Source organism: Grammomys surdaster, unplaced genomic scaffold (assembly GCF_004785775.1).
Source record: "Grammomys surdaster isolate TR1022 unplaced genomic scaffold, NIH_TR_1.0 126219, whole genome shotgun sequence".
NCBI lineage: Eukaryota > Metazoa > Chordata > Mammalia > Rodentia > Muridae > Grammomys > Grammomys surdaster.
The window spans coordinates 6,389,610-6,414,837 of record NW_021621022.1 but is presented as its reverse complement, the minus strand read 5'-3'; the positions used below and the strand labels follow the sequence as shown (position 1 = coordinate 6,414,837).

Sequence of the window (25,228 nt, the reverse complement as noted above, 5' to 3'; positions counted from 1 at the left end):
ATACAACAAAAAATGTACAAACACATACAGCACATGTACACACATAGCAATACACATATACAAATGTACACACAAATCCACACATGTATCAACATGTCAGCATTGAGTATGGCTCGAACCACAGCAGCTTCTCAAGAGATACTTTACCAAGTGCTACAAAAGAGTTGTGGCAGAGGTGACAAGGGCAAACCCCTGTAAAGACAATTCTCAAACATTCTGTGAAAATGATAAATGGTACCCAACATAAATTATAACTTAAAACATTTGAAGCAGAAGTCTTAAAATTCTGTGCATTTCAGCCAAAGTAACTTCTAGCTTTATACTTCAATAACCGTACTATAACAAAGTTCTGTTGACAAGGCAGGCACTGAAGTTAGACAGTAAAAGATGTGGTAAATACACTATACTAACAAATAGGCAGACAAAAGGTTGGGGGAAAACAAGGACCAGAAATGGCCGTGGTTAGGGATGAGACCTGAGGGTCACTAAAAGTGCTAGTATGTGCCATGGTGTTGGGAGCGGTTGCAAGAATCTAGTTCACTTCCCAGGGAAGATTAAATAGATGAAGTTTAGAGTCTGTCCTTGTGTTCAGTATGAAAGCAAATCTGTGTAGAATATGGAGCTACCTGCAAAAAAGCTGTGAAGTGGCAGTGGGCACCAAACAGTGACATGATGTGTGCCATTCTTTGAACCACAATGTCATGACAGATGAGGAAAAGAGAGAGCTGACATGCAGGGACAAAGCTTCTGTAACTCACATGTGCACAAGAAGCAAATGGCAAATCAAGAAAACGCGTATTTCCTGTGCTTGTGCCTTTGATGGCTGATATGCTGCTATCAGTTAATTAGGAGAAGGAACAAGGAGAAAGATAGGCAAAGAATACCAACAGAAACAGCCGGGAGACCTGGACAGAAGTATTCCAACCGGAGAATTCTAAAACAGTAATGACAATAGTAACAAAATGCTATTTTTCATTTATTAGATGAATAGAAGCTAAGAAACGGCTAAGGGGCGGGAACCACATGCTGGCTCTTTCCCGAGGAAGAGATTCAATCCCTCTAGAGGGACTTTGGCAATCCATAGCAGAGTATGTTCAAATGTTCATATCATCTGACCCACTAATTTAATCTCTAGAAATTAATCTCAAAGGGATGATCACAAATGTGCCAAAAAAAGGGAGTAAAGATTCAAGGACTTTTTACAACAATAAGAAGTTGGGAAATACAGGGCCCACAGTACAGTAAACTGTATCAAGTCCATACAGTGGGGTATTAACAAAACAGTTAAACTAACGTTTGAGAAGAAACTTAACAATGCTGAAACCCCTTCCCTTGGACTATCAAAGCAGACTGCTCAAGAAGATATACATCAACCTGACTTCTACTTAAAGAAAACACATACACAAAGCAAAGCACAGAGGGATGTGATAGATATCTGATTTGTGCTATCTCTGGCTGAAAAACTAGAGAGTATTTTCAAATGTATCCCTTTCACTTGTCTATATTTTCAGTCCTTTCTATGATGAATATCTAATCACTTGTGATATAGGGGAAAATAAAGGTACTAAAATTGAAAAATGGAAAAAAAATCTTTTTTTTTAATGGTGAGAACAGGATCGTTAGCAAAAGGCCCAAAGCTTCCCTGAGTGTCCAGCAAGAGAACTTCAGTTGAAAAACCAGTTCAGCCTGTAGGTCATCTTCTTGATGAATGATTGATGTGGGAGGAACCGGATAACTGTAGGCTATGCTGCTGCTGGGCCGATGTCTTAGGTTGTATAATGAAGTAAGGCATGAAGAGCAAGTCAGTAAGCAGCAGCGTCCTCCATGGCCTCTGCTTCAGTTCCTGCCTCCAGGTTCCTGCCTTGAGCTCCTGGCCTGACTTCCCTCAGAAATGGAAGGTGACCTGAGAGCTGTGAACTGAAATCAAAACTTTCTTCCCCAAGTCACCTCTGACTACACAGTGTTTTCTCACAGCAAAAGAAACACGAGCAAAGACATTAATAAATTCTCAGATTCCTGGGAAAAGTAGTATGGTGATAATTGATGTGTGTGTGTGTGTGTGTGTGTGTGTGTGTGTGTGTGATGTATGTGTTCATGTGTGTACAGACATTACATGCATGTCTGTGCACATATGGAACCAGATGATGACATCATGTATCCTGCTCTATCTCTTTCTGACTCAATCCCTTGAGGTAAGTCTTTTACTGAAACAGGAGCTAAGTGGGTATTGCGCAAGCCTCAGTGATCCTCCTGTCTCTACCTGACCCCCTACCCCCACCCCACCAGCATTTGAGTCATAAGCACACTACCATAGCCAGATTTGATACTAGGCTCTGGGGATTTGAACTCAGGTCTTCATGCTTGCATAACAAGCACACTAGTTGCCAAGCCAGGTCCCCAGCCCCAGGAATTGACTTTTTAAGGCAAATGTTACTCCTAGTTCCTCTTCTCCAGCCTCAGGACTTATGTTTACATCACTGAAGGGCTTCTTAGAGCCTGTGTCACATCTGTAACATTGGTCATTGTCACTTACCTTCTGTGTACCTCTCTGCATACTCCCAGTCACAGTTTTCAAAGTGTATCTAGCATGATCACAAAGGCCGCATTTTCAAAATTAATGGTTGTTTAGCTGAGGATGTCCTGTAGTGATAAAGCACTTGCCTAGTACACACAAGGCCCTGGGTTCGACCCCAGTACTGCCAAACCAACCAACCAGTGGTTATACCTACATAGACGTGGCATGTTATTTCTAACTTTCTTTTGAGCCTAGACATGCTTTTCAGAATATCTAGAGTTAGAATTCTATTATCATAGAATTTGTTTTTTCTTTACTTAAGAAATGGACCCGGGGGGCTGGAGAGATAGTTCAGCGCTTACGAGCACTGACTGTTCTCACAGAGGATCTAGGTTCGAGTTCCATCACCTACATGGCAGCTTATAACTATCTATGAACCAGTTCTGTGGAGTCAACCCCCTCACACAGACACACATGCAAGCAAAACACCAATGCCCATAAAAGTAAAAATTTTGAAAATTTGAACAATTAAAAAATGCTAATGAGATGAATCAAAATATTGAGATTATATTTTGCAGGAGGGAGTCTTCTCTCTTTTAAAAACTATTTCTCTGTGTTTGGCATGTTCTATAATAGTCATTTAATGTTTTATAATGGAAAACTTCTTAATATTTATTTCTGAAAATATAAAAATACTGAAGCCCAGGGCACGGTCTAAGACTGAAAGTGAAGTACGTTGGATGGCTGCCTGAATGGATTCTATCCCAAACTTTGGGTTGGCTCGGTGGTTATTCTGCTTGGAAGACATAGTCCCCATGGGTGTTGCTGGCTTGTTGAGTAGACCATGTTTGGGGACAGCAGAGCGCACCGTTTTGGGAAAGCTGATCACACAGACTTTCAATTGAGAATGTCTCTGGACATCCATCTGTGGACAGAGGCCAAGCAAAGGCAAGCACGTCTGGCCCAGAAATCTATGTGAACCTGGGAGTTGAAGAAAAATTACTGTTCTTCTTACAAGGATTGATTGGCTAGCTCAGCCTCTGCTGGAACTCCCAGACCCTCCTTTGCATCTGCATCCAGCCAGCATAGTTGCTGGCACTCAAGGGGTCTGTCAGCATCTCATTAGAACCCCCTATTGTCAGGGGCTTAAAATCCAGGCATAAAAACTTGCACCGAGCTGAAACTTGGCACATGCGGCTACCGCCAGGAAGTGAAGTTCGTATGTAAGATTGAAAAAACATCTGTTCGGCCATTTTTGAAGGGGTGTGACAGCAAAAGCAGGGAAGATTCAGAGCTTTTGATCGTCTATGTTGGCTGTAATGCAGGGCAAACTTCACTGAGAAAGCGTGCTTTGGCTCTATTGTTTTTTTAGTGTCTCTGGCAAGTGATTGTCCCATGGCATGGTCCAGCCACATCAAGCTCATTAGAAGAAAAAAAAAAGCTGAGAAAAAAACCCACATTGGGCTGTGTTTTCAGACATAAGCAACTGAACTGATGAAACCTATCCCCCTGGGCTTTAAAAAAATATTTCCCAGAGAAGTGAAGACCTCGCTGGTTAGAAATACAGGTCAGGTGTTATCGTAATGAACTCCACTGGGCATTTGGGATTTTACAACAGGCGGATTTGATCGTAACGAATGCACCATTAGGAATGCCATTCACAGTCTTCAGCTCCCTCAGACCCTCCCTCCAAAACCAGGGTGCAATGGTCACTTTCAGGATGGCAGGGGTCATAAGGGGTCCTCTGAAGTCTCCTCACTTCCTGCTGGGCAGGATACCATCCTGTCTTCCATATCAACAGGTGACTTAAAAATTTAGGGTATACTGCTTCCTGAATCTATTGATGAGTGAGCAGAATGTCTCTCTCCTGGAGGAATGCTCTAGTAAGAAACATTAGGTGAATACCCAACTGAGCCTATACCACACACACACACACACACACACACACCACTAACACCACAGGATGCACCATGGAGTTCATATTAATAATTAATAAACTATTTAAAATCTACAAAGCAACTATTTAACAAGTTCAACCTTGTACATACACAGCCCTATGACTGAACCATGAGAAATTGCCATTTCTGGTTATCAAAAATGCCCACCTGAGGGCTGACAAGATGGTTCCGTGGGTAAAGGGGCCTGACAGCTTGAGACTAACACGGGAGGAGTCGCAACCCCTGAAAGTTGTCCTCTGTTCTCTATATGTGGCGTGGCATCCATGTGAGCATGTGTGTGTGTGTACAGACAGGTACACATAGATAGGTAAAATAAATTTAACAAAATGATTTAAGGAAAGGTCAGAAGAAGAAAATTCCATCTGCTTTAGCCCAATGATACATTGTGAAGAGTCTCCATCCTTTGTGTTACTGAATAGTCTGAAAACACAGTATTCCGTTCCGAGTCTGGTGACAAGTCCGTTCCGAGTCTGGTCCCGTTTGAGCCATTTACCTACTCTGACTCTTTGAGCATGTCATTAAGCAACTCCTCATCTCTGTAAGTGAAAGTAGTGATAGTATTTATTGTTGAACATGTGCCACAAAGTGGTTGAGGCCATCTGAGTGAGCTCTAGACTGCTCTTTAACCTGTAGAGAGGAAGACGTGAATTGCTGTCAGAATCATGGTGCTCTCTCTCAGGCCGCCATGCTTCTTGGTCGGGGGGAGGTCTGTTACAGGGAAAGCCTCATTGTCACACAAGGTATCTCATTCTTGACCAAGTGTGTGACAAACCCACCTTGGTCTCAGGAGCTAAACTGTCTATATTTCTTCTGCGTTCCCTAACAAGGCCATACACAGATAGACACACAGCACAGATAGACACACAGCACAGGAAACAGCCTTTTCAATAACATTTTGTGAACTGGAAAACAAGAAGTCTTCATATAGAATGGTCTCGATGCCCACACTCAGATGTATCCAGTTATTATAAATACATCTTTCCCCTGGCTTCACTTTCCCATTGGTTTGTGTATTATACATTTATACAGTCCATTTGATTATCATTCTACCACATACTTTTGGAAAAAGAAGGTTTGTTTGTTTGTTTTTTGTTCTCTTGTTTTTTAAGTAGAGTAAAAACAAACCAATTGACAATAACATATTTCCATAAGTTACTTTGCTCCAGTGAGTCTAGGCCATGTGACACGAGTGCGTGCGCACACTCACACACATGACACATGGTACCTGTACTGAAAGAAAGGGTCTGTGCTGCATTCAGCTCCTTGGTCCTGAATCTCCATCACACTGGGTAATACTGACTTAAAAACAGCTCAGAAATATTTTGGGGTCATGTGGGCCCAGGAACCAAAGGTTTGAAGGCAGTGAGAAATAGCTCCCAAGGCCTGTCCCTTGAGCCGTGGCTGACAGGGCTCTGTGCTGTCCTTGACATGTCCTTGTTTCTGGCACGAGAGAGCCTCTCTGGGTGAAGAGAAGGGCAGGCACAAGCCTTGTGACAACAGCCAACATTTCAAGAGCTCTCTACTCCACCAACATTTGGCTCTCCATGTCAGCATGGCCCCTGGCCTCAAGTATTCCCCAAGTAGGTTTGAAAAACACACTCTTTCAGGCTCTAGGGACCATTGTGCAAGCTCCTAGCTTAGCTCCCAGAGCAACCCAAAAGGGTTTTCACAACTTCTCAAGCCATTGACTCTGCTGCTTAGGCTATAGGTTAAAGCTAAGAGGCTCTGTCTCGATCCAGCAAACTGCTACACATGGTCAACTTCCATGTCTCTGGAAGTGAGCCATGTCGCAAAGTCAAGCACAGCATGATACAGATGACCTGTTTAGGGTCCCATCACTCCCTGAGGAACTGTAGGCTGGTAATGGTTGCCAGGGAAAGGGCAGTAATATTCCTCAGTGGTGTAACCACTGACAAGTCACCCTTGGTCAACTAAATCACCCTCTCTCAAGCAAGCTACCCAAAGTAAACGCAGTGGTCTACAAACAGAGCAATGAGAGGCTCCTAAGGAAGAAAGGCTTTGGTGGGAGGGAGGGCGGATAAGAGAAGATAATGGGCTAGGGGTAAGATCAAAGTGGATTATATGTAAGAAACCATGAAAGAAAATAACAGATTAAGATATGACAGAGGAGAAGGGGGCCACCAGTTCTGTGTCCGCTACCACCTGATAAATTCTAGCTGTGTAATAGCGGGTGTGTAGGGTAGCTACAGCCCATAACGTGCAGGTGAAATGAAATAGTGCATATGAGAACGCCCAGTGAATTGGGTGCACACTGTTAGCTGAAATGAAATGTCCACTCCTCCCTCCACACACACAAGCCACATACACCTTATACAAGGGAATGGGTTTGATCCTTTTCCTCTCCAAGGAGGACATAAACTGGGAAGTCCAACTTCAGCCATAAGAAAAGAACAAAAGGCAGAAAGGACCTTCGGGAAACGAGACTGTCTCCCATGAGTTCACACCATTAGGGAACACAGCTCTCCCCTAAAAGGCTGAGGGCTGAAACCTTTGTAGGGAGGCTTGCAGTGCCAGACGGATGGCAAAGGTCACTTACTTCCATATGGGGAGCCTGTGGGTGAGCCATTGAGAAATCCCGGTGATCCTGGCACACCCAGGTTGGCCATAGGAACATTGCTGTAGCCGTTCATGCTGTTACTGGAGGCGCTGTAATTAGATTGCTGAGGCGTGGAGCTGGAGGAGTATCCCCGCGGGGAGATGCTGCTTGTGTTGCGGATGTATCCTTGACAACAGAAGAAACAGGCCAGGTAAACAAAGAAGTACCCACCACCGGCCAAATGTGGGTAGTGCTTGTCCACATCCACCCCGGGTCGGCAGGTTACCACTGCCGTGCACCAGTGGGAAGTGGAGCTCGCTTACGCACTTTAATTGACATGTAGTCACTGTCCACCCCTGGTTTGTTTGTTGTTTTGTTTCTAATGCATGCAGTGGGCAATGATCACACTGGGGTGGCTGGCACATCTATCGCCTCAAATGTGTAATTACTTCCTGGTATTGGAAGCATTCGCAAATTTCTGTTGCCTATTTGGAATTTATGACAACTATTGTCAACTACTGTCACCTGACCATGCTACAGAACACAAAAGCTTAATTCATCCTCCAGTAGCACTCTATTCTGGTCCTTGATAGCAAAGCTGTAAGCCTTTTGTAACTTCTTTCCTCTATACAGGTCGTGCCTCTGATACTTCCTGCCTCTTCTACTTACTTTGCTTTATATTGTTTTGTTTACTTCATTTTATAATTTGGTTTTGAGACAGGATCTCACTATGTTTCTGTGGCTGGCTTGAAACTTGCTAAACATTCCAATGAGGCCCAGCACTGCTAGCTCTCTCTCTCTCTCTCTCTCTCTCTCTCTCTCTCTCTCTCTCTCTCTCTCTCTCTCTCTCTCTCTCTCTCTGTCTCTCTGCTGTGGTAAGTGAACCTGCCAAGCTGTACCTCACTGGACACGAACATTGGAGTTCTACAAGGTTCTAATGGCTGTCACCGAGAAAACCATTCAGCAGCCAAACAAAGCTGGGCAGATGCTACGCACCGAAACAATTTTTTGAAGATTGTCAAACAAAGGGTCTAAAGTTTAAATATCCTGCTCGAAACTTGCCAGTCTAGTATTTTGCTAATTTAACGCACCATAGAATCTTTTCTGGGGGTGGGGAAAGGTGTCCTAGCAACATTTCTGGGCCCATTTGCATTCTGCAGAGCAGTTTGGAAATGGTACTTCAAAGTCAGTGCCGTTGTCTGTATGGGGCTGGAAATCATTTGAAATCAGAAAGTACTAGGAGTCACAGTGAACTCTGTTGATCCAGGGCCCTGAGGAGTGAGCACTAAGTATGGCCATGAATGACATGAAGGGTGAAGAGTCTCCTTATGGTTCTGAAGCCTGGCACAGAGCCAGCATCACTTTGTCCTGATCGAAACTCTGAGGATGAATACATTTAAATGTGATTGGATCTGGTGACGTAACTCAGTGATAGAATACTTGCCTAGCATGGGAAATGTTCTGGGTTCAATTCCCAGAACTGAAATGTGTATAGATAGATATCTTTTATATCTACAGACTATATATTATATGTATGTATGTATGTATGTGTATGTCATGTATATATATATATCACATATATTACACACATATATCTTTATATATTTATATATGTATATATAAATATATATTTATAAAGGCTGCTGAGTAGTACAGTTCACATTTACAATCACAGTGCTTGAGAATCTGAGACAAAAGGCATGCCATAAATTTAAGGCAAACCTGAACCACATAGTGAATTTAAGGCTAGCCTGTACTACATAGTGAGTTTAAGGGCAGCCTGAGACTTCATAGCTTGTCTGAGTCTCAAAAAATTTAAATCAATCAACTAATCAACAAATATAGAACATATTATAAAGCAGTCTAAAATACATCATCGAATGAAAAATAATTTACCGTGTAGATCATGGTGAGTGAAAAAAGGAAATAAAAATGTAACGTTAAGGACAGTATTGTAAAAAATTATTCTTTGTAAAGGACTATGTATAGCAAATTTAGATGGGCCTCCTTATAAAATCAACCTCACTGGGACATATGGTAGGCTTCATATACAAAGTCGAGTTCACTAAACAACCTGCCATGTATTTCCATGTAAGATCAAGTGCAATGGAAATAACCAAGGAAAGCTAAGTCACTACTCTGGGTTACCAAGAGTTGCATGGAGGGAACATTAATGATGCCACCCGCTCTCTCTGTCATTCAATCAGATTACCACGTAATAGCATCAGTATAAAATTAATTCCATGAAGCCTCATTTCCATATGCCTAAACTCTTTGAAGTTTATGATACTAAACTTTACCCATTAGTATTTCCAGTCAAAAGAATTCTATCTAGTTCCCAGAGCTCCCAGAATCTAACCACAAACTACCTGCAGTGGTGAAATAGTCCATCTGTAATAGTGGGGTTTACATGCCCCATTATCCAATAGCTAATGATGCGTTCTCTAAAGCCGCACACCCCAGAGAGCTGGCCTTTTGATGGAAAAGACCTATTTGGTGGCTGGTTTTCAGAAGGGAGTACCTTGGTTGTTTCCTTGTGTGGACTCTGAAATGCTGACCCCGAGCTGGCTGCCGTAAGAGTTGATACCCATCATGCCACTATGAGCTGGGGAGCTGGAGAGAGCTGGGATCTGGCTGGGGTTCCTGGGGACGCTGTACAGGGCTTCTGCAATGTCCGCTGCACGCTTTAAAATGATGTCCTACGGAAAGGCACACGGGGGTGAGCACGGTATCCAGAACTAAGAGTCAAACGCAACAGAGCGCAAGATGCACATATCTAACCTGGTTATTGTGGGGTGTGCCGTAGAGGGCTTCCACCAGGTCTGCAGCTCTTTTCAATAGCATTTCCTGAGAGAAAAAACAGGGGAGGATACAATCAGAGAGACAGCCCCAAATGGCAAACAAAAAATTATAAATGAAAACAAGCTCACACATTGCCTCCAAATATAATAAGCTAAGAAATCTGATATTAAGTTTGATGAATAGGATATAATCACATTTACAAATCCTACAAATGGGTAGCTGTAGAAATTTACTACTATAATGGTTCCATAATGGTTTTTGGTGCAAAAACCAAAACCAAAAAACAAAACAAAACCCCCCAAAACAAGAAACAACAACAAAACCTTCAAATTGAGGGCAAAGCTGATTAAAAATGATAATGTTTTGGATATTTTATTAAAAATTACTTTAAGACCATTGTATTTTAAAATCCTGGTACCTTTAATTAATCAGATATTCTTCAAGTGATTGATGGGTCTTTAGCTGCTTACCAAGGAGTTGACAGAGTCCTGAAATTCTCTTGGCAATACCTACTCGAACTTTTATTCTCGTAAAGATGAATTCTTTCAGTAATATTTCCCCCTGGTTTATTCTAAGCAGAAAAGGATCAGCAATTGCTAATCCCTCTTGTCTCCTTTTGCTGTTCTACCCCTAGGGTTTCTGTTGGGATTTTTGTAATTGTTGTTGTTATTTTGTTTATAGCCTTTTAGATTGTTATTAAGCTGCTGTCCAGGTATTGTCTGATTTAATGGTGCTGAGTATTTTACCAGGAAGGGAAAAAAATAGTGTGTTGTTGAAGCCACTACTATTTGGGTTTTTTATTCAGACACAGAATAAAGAACATGCCATTTCATAATCTGCATGCTTAAAGCACAAATATGAATGTAAAAAAATCTAATAGTTTCCCTGTGGTCAAATGGCAATAGATACATGGACCTATTTTTAAATAAAGAAGGGCGATGTCATGAGCTAGATTTAAGGTGACATTTTCTGAGCAAATTCATTCGCAAATGACCTCTTTCATAAAAGTGTTGTATAGAGACATTTAATCATCATTAAATTCTTATGTACACGATAGACTCTCCATGAATGCCTGCCTATATATTGATGAGCTTCAGCAGTTGAGGCTAAGTAAAATCCCTATTTAAATACAAAGGAGTGACACTTTCACTTTTAAGTAATACTGCAAATATTTATCTTTATACAATTAGCGTGGTGGTGCACATCTTTAATCGTAGCACTCTGGAGGCAAAGGCAGGCAGATTACTGTGAGTTCAAGGTCAGCCTGGTCTATGGAGGTAGTTCTAGGACAGATAGGGCTACACAGAGAAACCCCATTTCAACCCCTTGCCCCCAGAATTCTTGGAGTGTATCTGTTTTATGAGACTGAACTTTGAGATTTCACATTCCCTCAGATATTAAACATAATGTATTTCACAATAAGCACGTGCCTTATGTTCATATTCTTAACTACAGCACAGCCAGTTTCCAGGCTTAATTAATTTTAATGGGACTCAAATGAGTAGATTTGTCTAAATTTGCCAAGTGTCTACAAAAAAGATGTTTGCTTATCAATTTCCAAGCGCATCTTACCTTAGCTAGCCTCTCAGGGTCGCCTGGGTGCCTTGGGATGACTTTCTGCAGTCTCTGGAAGCCATAGTCTATGGTGGGTTCATTTAAGGCTGAAAGACAAAACGTTTGTTTGTTTGTTTGTTTGTTTGTTTTGTTTTGTTTTGTTTTTGAGTACACACCTGAGCTGTAAAAGAATTCTTCCATGAAGTCTTTCATAGGTATTGGAAGAGTTTTGATATTTTCTGAGATTTAGTACATGGTATTACATTCAGTTAGGAGATTATGCTGTTGACATTGGTTAATTCATACACAAATTTGGAATTTGTGTTAAGTCTTCATCTACCATTAAAATAACAAGTCAAGGTTTCATCATCTGCCTTCAGCACAGGTCCCTGCCATTCTCTGCTCACTCTCAGTGTCAGCAGAATTACACAGCCAGTTAAGTACCAAGTCACCAGAGTGCTACACATCCAGTCATACACCAATGGCTTCTGTCTTCCCTCCCGCCTCTAGGTCCTTTCCCTTCCTTTCCCTTCCTTTCCTTTCCTTTTCTTTCCTTTCCTTTCTTTTCCTTCCTTTTTTCCTTCCTCTCTTTCCTTTCCCTCCTTCCCTTCCTTCTTTCCCTACCAACTATCTTTTTCAATGCCAGGGGATTGAACCCAGAGCCTTGTGCATGCCAGGCAAGCACTCTACCACTTAGCCATACCCCCAACCCAACTATTCTCCAGTTTTTTTAGAAAGACAATAAACTACATTTGTATAATTTTTCTTCCTCTTGCTCCTCTCTTTCCCAAGTACATCTTCACATCTGTTTATCTTTCTAGTGTTCCCCTTTTCTTAATAATTCTCTTAAATATTTCCATTCATATGGAATCTTAATCTCATGAATGCTGTTCTAATGCAAACTACACTGTCATAATTTACAATTGATATGTGACTACTCATGCTTTATCAAAGGGTCAGGCTTTCCTTACAACCCTGAAAGGCTCAGGGGAGCAGAATTCATTCTGTCTCACCTCTGTGTCTTATGGCTAATGACAAAGCCTGACACACATTAGACATTTAACTTGGTAACTATAAAACAAGTTGTTGAATAAGGGAGCAGTATGCTGCGGTATTTCTTCTATTTTAAAGACTTCTTCAAAATTCATCCCTTTTCTTCCTTCCTCCTGTCCTTTCATTTAAACTTTATGGGTTTAAAAAATAATACATGACCAAAGCAAAGACAAAAATATAAAACATACAACAACTTTGTGCACTCTTGCTAGGTAAAGCAAATACAGGAAAGTATATTTTTAAAATGTCCTGTTTCCATACATATTTTATAAACACCTGTTACTATTATGCTATCAAGTGATACCTTTTCTTTAAACAAATAATAAGTCATTTTAATTACATAGAAAAAATAAAATCACATATAAACCCACCATTTAAGAGATGCCCAGGGTTAGAGACCCCAAACAATACAGACTATTGCCTTTGCTCTTGGTGACCCACTAGAACTTGATGGTATGACCAAATTGCTCAAGATGCCACATACTTCGGTTATAGGTCACTAAGAAATCAAATTCAGATGCTTCCTCCTTGCTGGCTAGCTTTTGTATTATTAGAAGGTGCCACATAGCCTGCTTGGGTTGTGGGCAGGAAGCAATCAACAGTCTTGTTCAACTGTGAACAGACTACATACCAGTGGGAACAGTAGCGGCAGGAAAGTTATGTGGGTAACCAACCACTTTATGATTGGATTTGAGGCCTACTCCACTGGAGGAAATACATGCTTGATACTGTGGTCTGGTCAACAACACATGGTAGGGGAGCTCTGGGCCTTAGGGTAAACCCACTACTATATTATACTACGGTTCTGCTAAATTGACATTCTACCAAACTGCTCTCTAAATTCTTATCTCTCTACCCACAGATTAGTACAGCTCTCAGTCCTTATCGGAGATGCTTCTTTGTACAGTGGGTGATGGCTGAAGCCCTAGTCAACGTGTAGAGGGTAGGGGTTCATCCACAAATGGGAGATGTACTTTGCAAACCTTTCCTTCAAAGCTCAAGAAGCACAGAGGAAGTAGCAGAAAGATTGTAAGAGCCAGTGTTTTCTGGATATGACAGGACCATTGCGCTCATAACTTCTCAGCAGCTGTGTTTTCTTTACACAGACCTGCATAGCATTAAGTTAGTCAACATTCCAGCACAGAAGAGGAAAGGGCTTCAGAAGCCCCCACACCTAGCTGAGGAGCTATAGAGAGTTGATGGCTCCTTTAAGAGTATAGTTCTTCACAGGTCAATCATACTCCAGTGAATGGCCCCACACCTATGAGTATACAGACGGCACAGATTTGATACAGTCAGTCATTTTAAAGAGAAAAGGACAGGAAGTTGAGAGGTGGAGGGAGGTGGTATCTGGGAAAAGTTAGGGGGAATAATGTGGGGAGAGAGGAATATAACCCAAATACATGATAAGAAATTATAAAAGATTTCATCAAAGTATATTTTTTAAAGTTACATTGATGGAATTTTCGGTATGGAGTATGTTTACTTTCTACTTCTTTGAACCAACTGAATATTTGTGTAATGAAATTGTACTCCTGTGTAATAAGGAAAATAATGAAAGTATTTTCATTTGGGTGAGAGAAAGTGGGATGCCCCGGGTTAACACCTCTGCTCACATCCTTCCAGATTAAACACACATCCTTAAAGTTACTCTGAGAAATGTGACTTACTCTGCTGCGAAGCCCACTTGAACTCACCTAGAAATGCTGTACGCTGCAGGCTTTCCCTCTGGTGCTTACATATTCTTTTACAACATTATTTTAGATTCTTGCATATTTTCCATGACATGCTCTATAATTTATTTAAATGGCTTCCTAATTCGGGCATTTAATGTGATCCTAATTTCTCACTATTATAAAAGTGAAAGCAATAATTATCATTTGTGCATAACTTTAATTACTTCAATTAGAAAATGCCAAAAATTAGAATTACTGGACCAAAAATTATGATTTATATTTAAGGCTTTTCACACATACTGGGAAATCACTCCTTGGAAGCATATGTAAATTTACACTCCCTCCCACTATGCATATAATTATTTCAACTTATAATTTTTTTTTTGAGTTTTCAACTGATAATGATAATTTTTTACTCATCAATGAGGTTGATGATTTTTTTATGTTTCTATAGGTTTAATTTCTATTTTGGTGAGGCACTTACTTAGTAATTTCTATTTTCTTTTCTAATAAAAAAAATCAACCTTTTTTTTTCTACTCAAGAATACTTTCTGATGGATTTGAATCTGAAACGTCCTCCAAAGACATTGAACGTCTACTCCCTGGTGGTTACATTGTTTGGGGAGATTGTGGGACTTGTGGGACTGTGGCCTAGGAAGCTGGTCACTGGGAATAGTCATGAAGGTAGCATCCATGTCTGCATCCTGCCTGCTGCCCTCCACTGCCGTCAACACAGGATGAGCTGTCTTTCCCTGCCATGGTGGACTCACAGCCCCTGAGTCCACGAGCCAAAATAAATCCCTTCTCCTTCTAGTAGCTCCTTTTATGCATTTTGTCAAAGCGACAAGGTGATTAATATGATCACATATTAAGATTTGGGTGTGGTTTATGTATGTGTGTGTGATATGAATGTGTGTGTGTGTGTGTGTGTGTGTGTATGTACGTGGTGGTGATAGGACGTGTGCAGGTAGAGGCCAGAGCTCAGTTTTTAGCATCTTCTACTGTGCTCCTTATTTTTTTTAGACAAGATCTCTCACTACACCAGAGCTCATTGATTAGTGACACCAGCTTGCCAGTAAACCCCAGGGATCAATCTGTCCCTACTTCCCCAGCACTGGGCTTGCAGGCAGACACCATCAAGCCAAACATTTTTTCCAAGGACATCTCAACTCACATCCTCATGCTTGCACAATGAGCGCTCGCTCACTGAGCTAGCTCTCTAACCCAGATAGTGTCTCTTGAATAAAATTTTGAAAAAAAAAAAACCCTAATAAAATTGTCTGGGTTGAGGTTACTATAATATTAACACAAAACCAAAAGCAATTCCTTTTCTTTCAGTATTGTAATTTTTTCTTTAAGAAGGGGGAGGCATTTCCTCAAGCACTTAAATGTCTTACCATAGATTTGGTATGATTCATTTAAAATTTCTAGCATCCCACTCAGGGTTTCACTGCCTCCTTTTTTTGTTTTAATTTTTGAAGTAGTCTCTTCAAGTTTCTAGGTAGTACAATATTAAATTCCTACTAATTACTTCTAGTTGGCTTTAAGATGGCAGCCTTTTGTTTTGTTTTGTCTTTGAGTTCTTTGTGAATTAATACATACTAGTTTTATGTGTGTTCTGTGGATATGCTTTGATACCTTGTTTAATAAAACATGTATGTTTGCATGTGTGCACATGTGCATGTATGTATGCGTGTGCATACATGTGTGTTTGTACATGTGTGTGCATTCTTTCATTATTATTGTATGTATGTGTGATATATATACATGTGTGTGTGAGTATGTGCATTCTTTCATTATTATTATTGTAGTTGTGTGTGTGTTTGTGTGTGTGGTATATGTTCATGTATGTGAACCCATGTGTGTGCATTCTTTCATTATTTCCATTATTATTATTGTAGGTGTGTGTGGTGTATGTATGTATACATGTGTGTATGTGAGTGTATGCACTAAGCACAGGTACTCACAGAGCTCAGCAGTGGCAAATCCTCTTAGAGCTTTAGTTACAGGTGGTTATGACCCACCTGATATGGGTGCTAGGAATCAAACTCAAGTCCTCTAGAAGAGCAGTGCATACTCTTAACCACTGAGCCATCTCTTCAGCCCTTCTTCTATTTCTAATACTATTCTTTTCCAAGAGAAGAATCTCAAGCCCAGCTTCCATACATCCTCTAGGGCAACCCTATACATACCAACACATGGCACAAAAGTCCTATCATGTCTGCAACACTAGCCTAGCTCCGAGCAGTAATAGCATGTGCAAGAGTTAATCTTGATTGCCAACTGGAATCCCCTAGGAGACATACTTCCTGATATGTCTATGAAGGTATTTCCTGAGAGGTTTAACTGAAGAGAGAAAACCTACCCTGAATGCGGGTAGCATCATCCCAGAGGTTTCAGTCCTAGGCTGAATTAAAAGGAGAAAGTGAGCTGGGTTCTGTTCATCTCTCTCTCCGCCTCCTGACTTCAGACACAAAGGATCCATCGGCCTTGCATTCCCATTTCTATACCTTCCCTGCCTTGATAGGTGGTACCCTCAAACCATGAGCCTAAATAAATTCTTCCTTCTGTAAGTTGCTTTTTGCCCAGTATTTCGCGCTGGCAATGAAGAAAAGAACTAACATACTATATTTTTTTCTTTTCTTCTTAAAAGTGTCCCCCAACATATTTTGGAGTGGAAAGTGTATGATACACATCTGCTCAGAGCCCCCTCTTACCCAGAGTACATGTAAGCATTGCTATTTGCATGACTGGAATCATTCTGTAAACATTTTTCATTTAATCTTATAATGTCAATGGTTACAGAAGCCTTGTGCACAGACAGCCAGTGGTTGAAGTGTGTGATGATGACAGTTGCTGCTGTCATTAGAATACTATTAGAATATACTGAAGGGTCACAACAAGGGGGGCATTTGACAAAGCACTTTCCCCCATTTGCTCCCTAACTCTCACTGACACACTATAGACTCTCTTCCTACGCTAAATGCTGTGACAGCTAGCAAAGATGGCATCTGATTTGTGGCTTCTCTAACCCTCCAACATGTACTCTTAGCCTTTTCTTCAGGCTGAGTGCAGCGTCCCTCCCGCTGTACTCCATGCTTCATTTCCAGCTTCAAGGACAGGACTACAGATGGCTGTGGAGCCCGCCTGGGCCACCTGACTCTACAGCCGCTGATAGTGGAAAAGACACCATGTGCTATCCACCAGCAAACACAACAGCTGCCCGATGCTGCAGGGCAAACAGACTCACATTGAGATCACCCTCAGAATGAGGCATTGCTTCATCTCATGTGAGCTCTGTGCTGCTTGTTATCCAACCTGAAGATTGTCTTGGTTAAAAAGAAAAAAACCTAAAAAACGGTAGACATGGGTACACTCTGAATGTACAGAAGGCACATGAGCAGGAGGAGTAAGAAGGCCCATTTCAGGTCTTTTCTCCTGTCTGCTCCCTGCCTCCTTTCTGTAGCAGGTATATTCACTCCCTGCCAGCAAGCTCACACTTTCTAGGGAGAGCAGTGTAGGATCCCACCTCCACAGCGCCCCCTTTCTCAGTCTTCCCAGGACTTACAGGAGCAGGCCTCTTTGGTCAGCACACACTACAATTTCTCTTGAATAGATTGTATTGCACTTCTGTTCCCAATTGTCTTCTCCTAGCAGGCTGAAAAGCCCCAGACGCAAGGGTTCATGGTCCCATTGAATAGAGTGCACACTTGAAGTGGAAATCATGAAATCAAACCCACTCGGGCTACTTACAGACACCAAAACATTACATAAAAACATCAGACCACCTCAGACCTCCATGATGTAAAGCTGAGTTTGACAGTGTATACTTTGGTCCCAAACTAACTTCCCAGGCTCTACCTTGAATCCCATTTCCCCCCACCCCCGTTTCCCATCACCCTGGGTGTTCTCTGACTTTGGGGACCCGAGGTGAGCCAAGCCAACCTCAATTAGCTAATGAGGTGTCCAAGACCAGCACCAAGACTGTCTCGGAGGACCTAGCAGGTCATTAACTGCCATCATCCCTGTAAATTTACAACCTCCTGTACCACATGGAGCGTGGGATGCTGTGAAGTTCTGCCAACGCTCTGGCTGACAGGGACACAGAGATATGCTGGCAAGACAAAAATAGAGTAAATTAAAAATATGCTGCAACCTATAGGTTCTGTTTATCTATGTCTTTCTTTAGAACATAACATTAAGGTAAAAGGTCATATCCCTCCTGAAGTATAATTTATATTTACCTTTTATTAAATAATTATGGCATGGCATGAAGTTAAATATTACAGAAGCTAATCAAGGGGGAATTCAATAGAGAAGTCTCCGACGTGAGAATTCCGTCTTTGCTATACATAGAATGTCTTAATCCTCCACTGGGAATCATGCGGGTTTGCTTAAGGAGTTTAATAACACACGATTCAACTGCCACAGAGTCTAAATCCCATTTGGATCAGCCATGAAAAACTTTCATCAATACCTTGAGATTTCATAACATATCTCCTGAGAGCCTAGATCTTTAGTGTCATTTCTCATTTTGACTGTGGGAATAATATATGAATTTCCTTACATATCTTGGGCCCAACAAAGAGAGAGAAACTTGAAGAAATGCATGAAAAGGTTACTTTTAAAGTAAATAATATTTAACTAAAAATATCTGTGTGGGAACTACTCATAAACAAACAGACAGCTGGCTAGTGCTCAGTACTAATTCTCCCAAAGGACTGATGAGATACATATATTCTATATGATTTTTATATTTTCATATCTTCAGAAGAGCTACAAGTATCAGATCAGACTTTCTACAGCTTATGTTCTGCTTCTGTTTTCCCAAAATCCAACAGCACTGATGAATGCGCATAAAGAGCTGTTTGTTGGTGCTCTGAAAAGATCTCATTAACAAAACATTGGCATTACAAGAAACTATTCCTAGGGCTGGAGAGATGGCTCATTGGTTAAAAATTTCCTGCTCTTCCAGAGGACCAGAGTTTGGTTCCCAGCACCCACACTAGGTAGGTCACAACCCCCTGTAATTCTAGCTCCAGGGGATCTGGTATCCTTCCCCACCCCCATCTTGGTGGGTCACATACCCAAAGGGGCACTCACACACGATTAAAAATAAAAACAAGTCTTTTAATAAGAGAAGTCATTCATGCCCTGACTACTAAGAGCACAGACCACAAACATGGCATGATGGGAGTTAATTGTGGGATTGTTGTAAGAATTTGAAAAAATAAAATGAAACGAGTGAGGGAGGATCTGAGTGGTCAGTCGGCCTGCCATTCTGAGCTGCTGGCAAATCACAGCACTGGTGTGGGGCTCACTTGGCCGTTGTGGCTCTACTTTAAATCAAAGAACCATGTGCAGCTGATGAATTTCTAACAAAGGCCACTCTGTATTCAGCTGCGTGCCTGCATCTACATCTGCAGAGAAGGGTCTTGCCGTGGAGACAATGTTCACAAAGTCCATGGTCCACAGAAGGGGACAGTACCCAGAATCAGAGGACCCCCACAGTCCCAGTTCCAAATCCCAACTCCCTTCAAGAGTAAAGAAAGCACTTGAAAGGAATCTCACTCTGTGTTCCAAAAGCACGAAGCCAAAGAGCTAGAATCGATGTAATGGGATTGCAAAGAAAGGAAGAAGGGCGTCTCTGGCTTTTTGTTTCAGTCCCAGAGAGTGGCTGCCTCTTAACGCAGCAGAAAGACAGGTGTCCAGCCCAGCTTCGGGAGGACTTCGTAGGTCCTGGAACAAGCATATGTCCTCATGCTGCCTCAGAACTTCTCCTTTCTCCCTTCCTTCACAGTCTCCATATCTTCAAGTTCCCCTGGCCCTACCTGTTGATTCCAGTGAAGTCTGCCTCTGTCACTTGGCTCTCCCTGTTCTCAATTTCGTAACCAATAGTCAACCTGTCAAAAGACCTAATACATTCAACAGTTAAACTTACACAGGTGCGTATCCCTTATCGGAAATGCTTGGAGCTGGTGGGTATTTCAGATTTTGAATTGTTATTTTGAAAACTTTGCATATTCTGAATGAGATAGCATGGAGGTGAGAGCTACACGTACCACACACTTCATTTGAATTAAACATATATTGTATACATGCAGTGCAAAGACAATGCTTCATGTGACATTTTTTTACCACACCTGCATGTTGCCCGGGGTCAGTATAATGGGATAGCAAGTATGGAAATTTCCACTTACAGTATCGTGTTCATACTCAAAACACTTTTGGAGTACTTTCAATTTCAAGCTTTTGGATCGGGGATGCTCAGTCTGTATAATTCAGCATGCTAATGCTCCTGAGATAAGGCTTTCACAGTATCTGACCCTACCACAGAATCTGTCTTAGATATCAGCAGTGATCAGTAACATCACCTTCATCCTGCTGCTTGACCGAGAGAGGCTTTGGGAGATTTCTCTGAAGACATACGGGCAGACTCATTGTCCTCAAAGCCTCCTGGCGGCTTATGATTCTGAGACTCTCACTTTTGTTTGAATTAGAGACATTCTCTGAGAAGTGCAGATGGGACCACCACAGTCATAAGGTGTTGAGTTGTGCCGCCCCTAATTTGGGGGACACACTGAAACCTCCCCTTATGTCTATTTGAGTCAACAGAGCAAACATGCAGCAGCAGCAATTTAAAAATAAATAAATAAATAAATAAATAAATAAATAAATAAATAACAGGAATAAAGACAAAACCAGAGTGAATTACTCAGGGGTGGCACCCTCCTTTGTGGACATAGGGGTGAGAACACAAGGGAACCTAAGGTGCACGAGAGAAAGATTAGACGGAAGCCTTTGATATTTAATTTCAAATGAAATATTAATTTAATATTTAATTATGCTTTGGTTTCAGGAGAAACTGCAGTCACAAGACAGATTGTTTGAAGAAGGGAGTAATATGCACGGTTAAGGAGACAACTGTAAAAATTAAAGATAAATTTCAGGCATAAACCTAAATGCCACCAGGCAGCATTTATGAACGCACACGTGCTCTGCAGCTTGTGCTTGGAATATTACAGCAGCGAGCACCGGTCCATTAAGGAGCTGGGCGGTCTCTTGTGAAGCAACAGCTTCCTACTCTGGGTCTGGCAGGGGCCACATTCCTTAGACTGAGCTGAAGAAGCACCTGCCTTTCGCCAGAGCTAGGGATACAGGCAACTTTGTAAAAGTACAGGCCATCAAGGGAGCTGTTGATCCAACTGGTTTCCAGTTTGAACGGGGATTAATTGTACTCAGGCCAGTTTCTGATGTCTGAACTGGATATTTTAAACTGAAAATCAGATTCATTTCTTTGATGGGATTTTTTCCCCCATGATAATGCTATGAGGGAGGAAAAAAAATGAAATATAAACGGATGAGCTATTAACATTTGAAATCAAGTTTTCACATCTGCATGGCGCATCTTTATTGAGGGGGGACCCCACACCTCCAGCAGAGCCTTGGGGAGCAGGCTGTCTGGGATACGACTGGAGGGACGTGGAGTTTTATGTAGAGTTGCCCACCTTTCCCCCCGGCTGATACCTCTTCCTGTTGATGGATGCTTTCTCACCAATAATGAACAGTGCTATTTAATCAACACTTGGGCCTCTGCTAAAATAAAAGATAAGAAGCCTTGGGGGACAGAGGGTTAGCTAACGCAGATTCCTCAACTGTCCACCGTGTCTTCAGTAGCCAGGCCATCCTGTCGATTTTAAATTTAATTGCACACCTTGCAAAGCAGCTGCACACACCCAGACCCGCTGGGACCTTCGGTTTCTTCTGTTCCTCAGTCCACCTGTGACCCCCGCCTGCTTCCCACCAACACCCCACTTGCCAAGACTATCGTCTCAGACTGTCCCTTCCTCGTTTCCTGAACAACTGTGATCTCACATAATCCAGAGAGTAAAGGCATAGCGTGGCAAGTTTTTCAGAAATAATTCAGATTTTACATTCACAAAAGGCCATTGCTGGACAACGAGCAATGAGGGAGGAAGGCATCTGGACCCAGGACAGCCATGGTGTAGCTATCCTCCTGCCAGATCTTGGCATACTGATCTTGTCCACGATTTCATAGTTCCATGCATAATTACCCTGTGGACATAAATGCCTTCATCCTCCCTTTAAAGTAGGCAGCTCTCACTTGTGTGTGTGTGAGCACATGATTTTGCACATGCAGGTACACATTTGTGTATGTGCACATGAAGGCCAGAGGTTGACATCACTGTCTTCTTCAATTGTTCTTCCACTTAATTAAGTAAGTAATTAATTAATTTTTGAGATAGGCTCTCCCACTGAACCTGGTTCTCACTGATTCAACTAAACTGGATGTCCAATAAACTCCAGAGATTCCTTTTCCTCCACCTCTCCAGCACTGGGATTACACACAGAGACACACACACAGACATATACACACACACACACAGACACACACACAGACACAGACACAGACATACACACACACAGACACAGACACACACACACACAGAGACACAGACACACACAGACACACAGAGGGGATAAAAAATACTGTTTTTAAAGTTTGAATGAAGATCCCTGCCTCTTATCTTGGTCACTTTGCTTACCTGACAGCCTGACAGCAGCCCTCTGGCTGCCTTCTGTCCCAGGTTCAGTTTGCATAGGACGGGAGGACAGAAGGCGTTAGTGATTAAGGGCTGAGCTTAGGAATTAGACAGCTTAGACGGAACCTATTTGGCAACCATGGGCAGGTGACTTAATTTGTCTGCACAAAGGGTTTCTCACCTATGAAGCGGAGGTACTAATAAAACTGTCATCACGGGGGAAAGGTGGCAGTTATTAGAGGCCACAAGAAGAGTTGGGTCCTGTGAGCTCAACAGACGACAGACGTAATTACTAAATTACAATCACTGCTTTTTTTTTTTTTCTTCCCAGTTCTCTCATGATAGAACTTATCAGAGACTTAACTTGCAATCAAATGGACAGCCTGGGGCTAGGGAGATGAGGCCGTGGGGTGTACAAGTGTGAGTGTCTGAGTGTAGGTCCCCAGGACCCACCCCCATAGAAGGGCAGGCACAGTGGTGGGCACCTGTAACCCTAGCACTGGGAGAAAAGTAGAAATAGGTGGATCCCAGGTACTCCTACGCCAGCCTGCCCAGCTGAGTCAGTAAGCCCCTGGTTCAGTCAAAGAGCCTGTCTAGGAGAGTAAGTTGGAGAGGTGATGGAGGAAAGCATCCAGCACCAAGCAATGGCCTCCACACACATCTTCATGGCAAGCATACCCATGCACACATACATAACACATGCGTGTGAACGCACACACACACACACACACACACACACACACACACACACACACGGCTCAGGACAGCCTTTCCTCATAAATATGCTGCCACATCAATTGGGAGAACTCTGCCCAGCCAATCGCTGAGGACCCCCTGGTACCAGGCTGACCTTCTTTATTGCCAGTTGTCTGCAGAAAAATCTTCCAGAAGAGCAGAGGAGGGGGCTTCCTACCTCCTCAGCCTCAGCTGGCATAGATCGCCTCCGGGTTTCAAACCAGACACAGGCAATTGGACTCTTCTGATGAGCTGAGCCTCGTGTGACTCTCAACTCCAAAGCAGCAAGTTTCAGGTTAGCAAGCCGTGACTGAAGGAAAACCAAGCTGCAAAGTCGCATGTGTGAAAAAAACCTGTTGTTTATCGGAGCCCTGTGTAGCTTGTGTCATCCTTGGCAACAGAAGCTGTGGAGAATGGATTGCTGCAGTCTACTTAACGCTAGCAGGTATTTCTGATAGGTTAAGCTCCAGCACGGTGGTGCTTCCTTGAATCATCTACAGCTAGACTACGGACCACAGAGTTGTTTGGGTGGGAGTGTGGCGAAGGGGACGATACTTACTGAAGCTTCCCTTCCTGCCTCCTTTTTTCATATCTCCATTTTGGAAGTTCCACCTAAGAGTATACACTACTATTGTGTCCATGGTGACATGCCCTTGGTCCCCTAAGAATCCTCCTAATTCTCCAAGTCATCATGAAGTCTCTGAGACAACAGCCAGTGCAAAGCCCATGTCTCCTAAATTCATTTCTTTCTTAGATACAGTTGCCAAAAATCCTCAAAAAGTGTGATCTGATGGTTGTGGTGATCCGTTCAATTAGGGAACTATCCATGGTTAACCGTACAACTGGTATCCATGCTTTATAGACACTGATATTGAGTCTCAGAAAGGGCAGGGGCTTAACAGAAGAACGAGGAAACGATGGATGCTGCAGCAGTTGGGGATGGGGGGCATCTTTCCGGGCTGACTCCGTGCATCTTCCTTTAGAGCTACTTCTACCCTGACCAGCACAGCTCTCCAGGTTTCAAGTTTCTCTTTGCTCTGAGACCTGGGTAAGTTTTTGCACATCATATTGGAGCTCAGCCTTTTGTCTGGACCTACAGCGGTATGGCGTATCATCCCATAGGGAAACCCCAGATACGGAACTGAAAAGGGGAGGTGCTTAGAGAACACAGCTTCCGGTTAAAACCCCAGTAGGGGGAAACTAGACCAGCTAGAAGTCTGAGAGGGCTTTGTCTATCTCACCACAGAAAAAGCAGCCAGAGCCTGACATATACAGAGATGGATGCTCACAGCTAACCATTGAACTGATCAAGAAGTTCCCAATGGAGGAGCTGGAGAGAAGACTGAAGGAGCTGAAGGGGTTTGTGGCCCCATGGAGAGAGCAACAATACCAACCAACCAGAGCTCCCAGGGTCTAAATCACCTGCCTGGGAGGTGCATAGTGAGGGACCCATGGCTCCGGCTGTATATGTAAGGGAGGATGGCCTTGTCAGACATAGGTGAGAGAGGAGGTCCTTGGTCCCATGAAGGCTGGATACCCCAGTGTAGGGGAATTCAAGGGCAGGGAGGTGGGAGTGGGTGGGTGGGGGCACACCCTCATAGAAGCAGGAAGAGGGGAGATGGGATAGGGGTATTTGGGGCAGATGGGGAAAGGGGATAACAGCTGAAATGTAAATAAATAAAATATTCAATTAAAAGAAAGAAAGAAAGGAAGGAAGAAAGAAAGAAAGAGAGGAAGACAGACCAGCCGGTCTTCTGTGGGCAGGCTGGAGTGAGGACCTGAGCCCAGGTGGAAACCTGTTTTCTTCAGTTTTC

General features: G+C 42.5%; 1 protein-coding gene across 1 annotated transcript in view; it reads right to left on the bottom strand.

Annotated features, from left to right (window-relative positions):
• The window catches only part of Ebf2 (EBF transcription factor 2), a 77,968-nt gene that overhangs the window by 9,236 nt on the left and 43,504 nt on the right, over positions 1-25,228 (bottom strand). Inside the window, exons 9-12 of the mRNA XM_028758709.1 lie at positions 11,405-11,493; positions 9,812-9,877; positions 9,552-9,729; positions 7,031-7,216 (exon numbers count right to left, since the gene is read on the bottom strand). Coding sequence (XP_028614542.1) covers positions 7,031-7,216; positions 9,552-9,729; positions 9,812-9,877; positions 11,405-11,493 — 519 coding nt within the window. The remainder of the gene's footprint in view (positions 1-7,030; positions 7,217-9,551; positions 9,730-9,811; positions 9,878-11,404; positions 11,494-25,228) is intronic.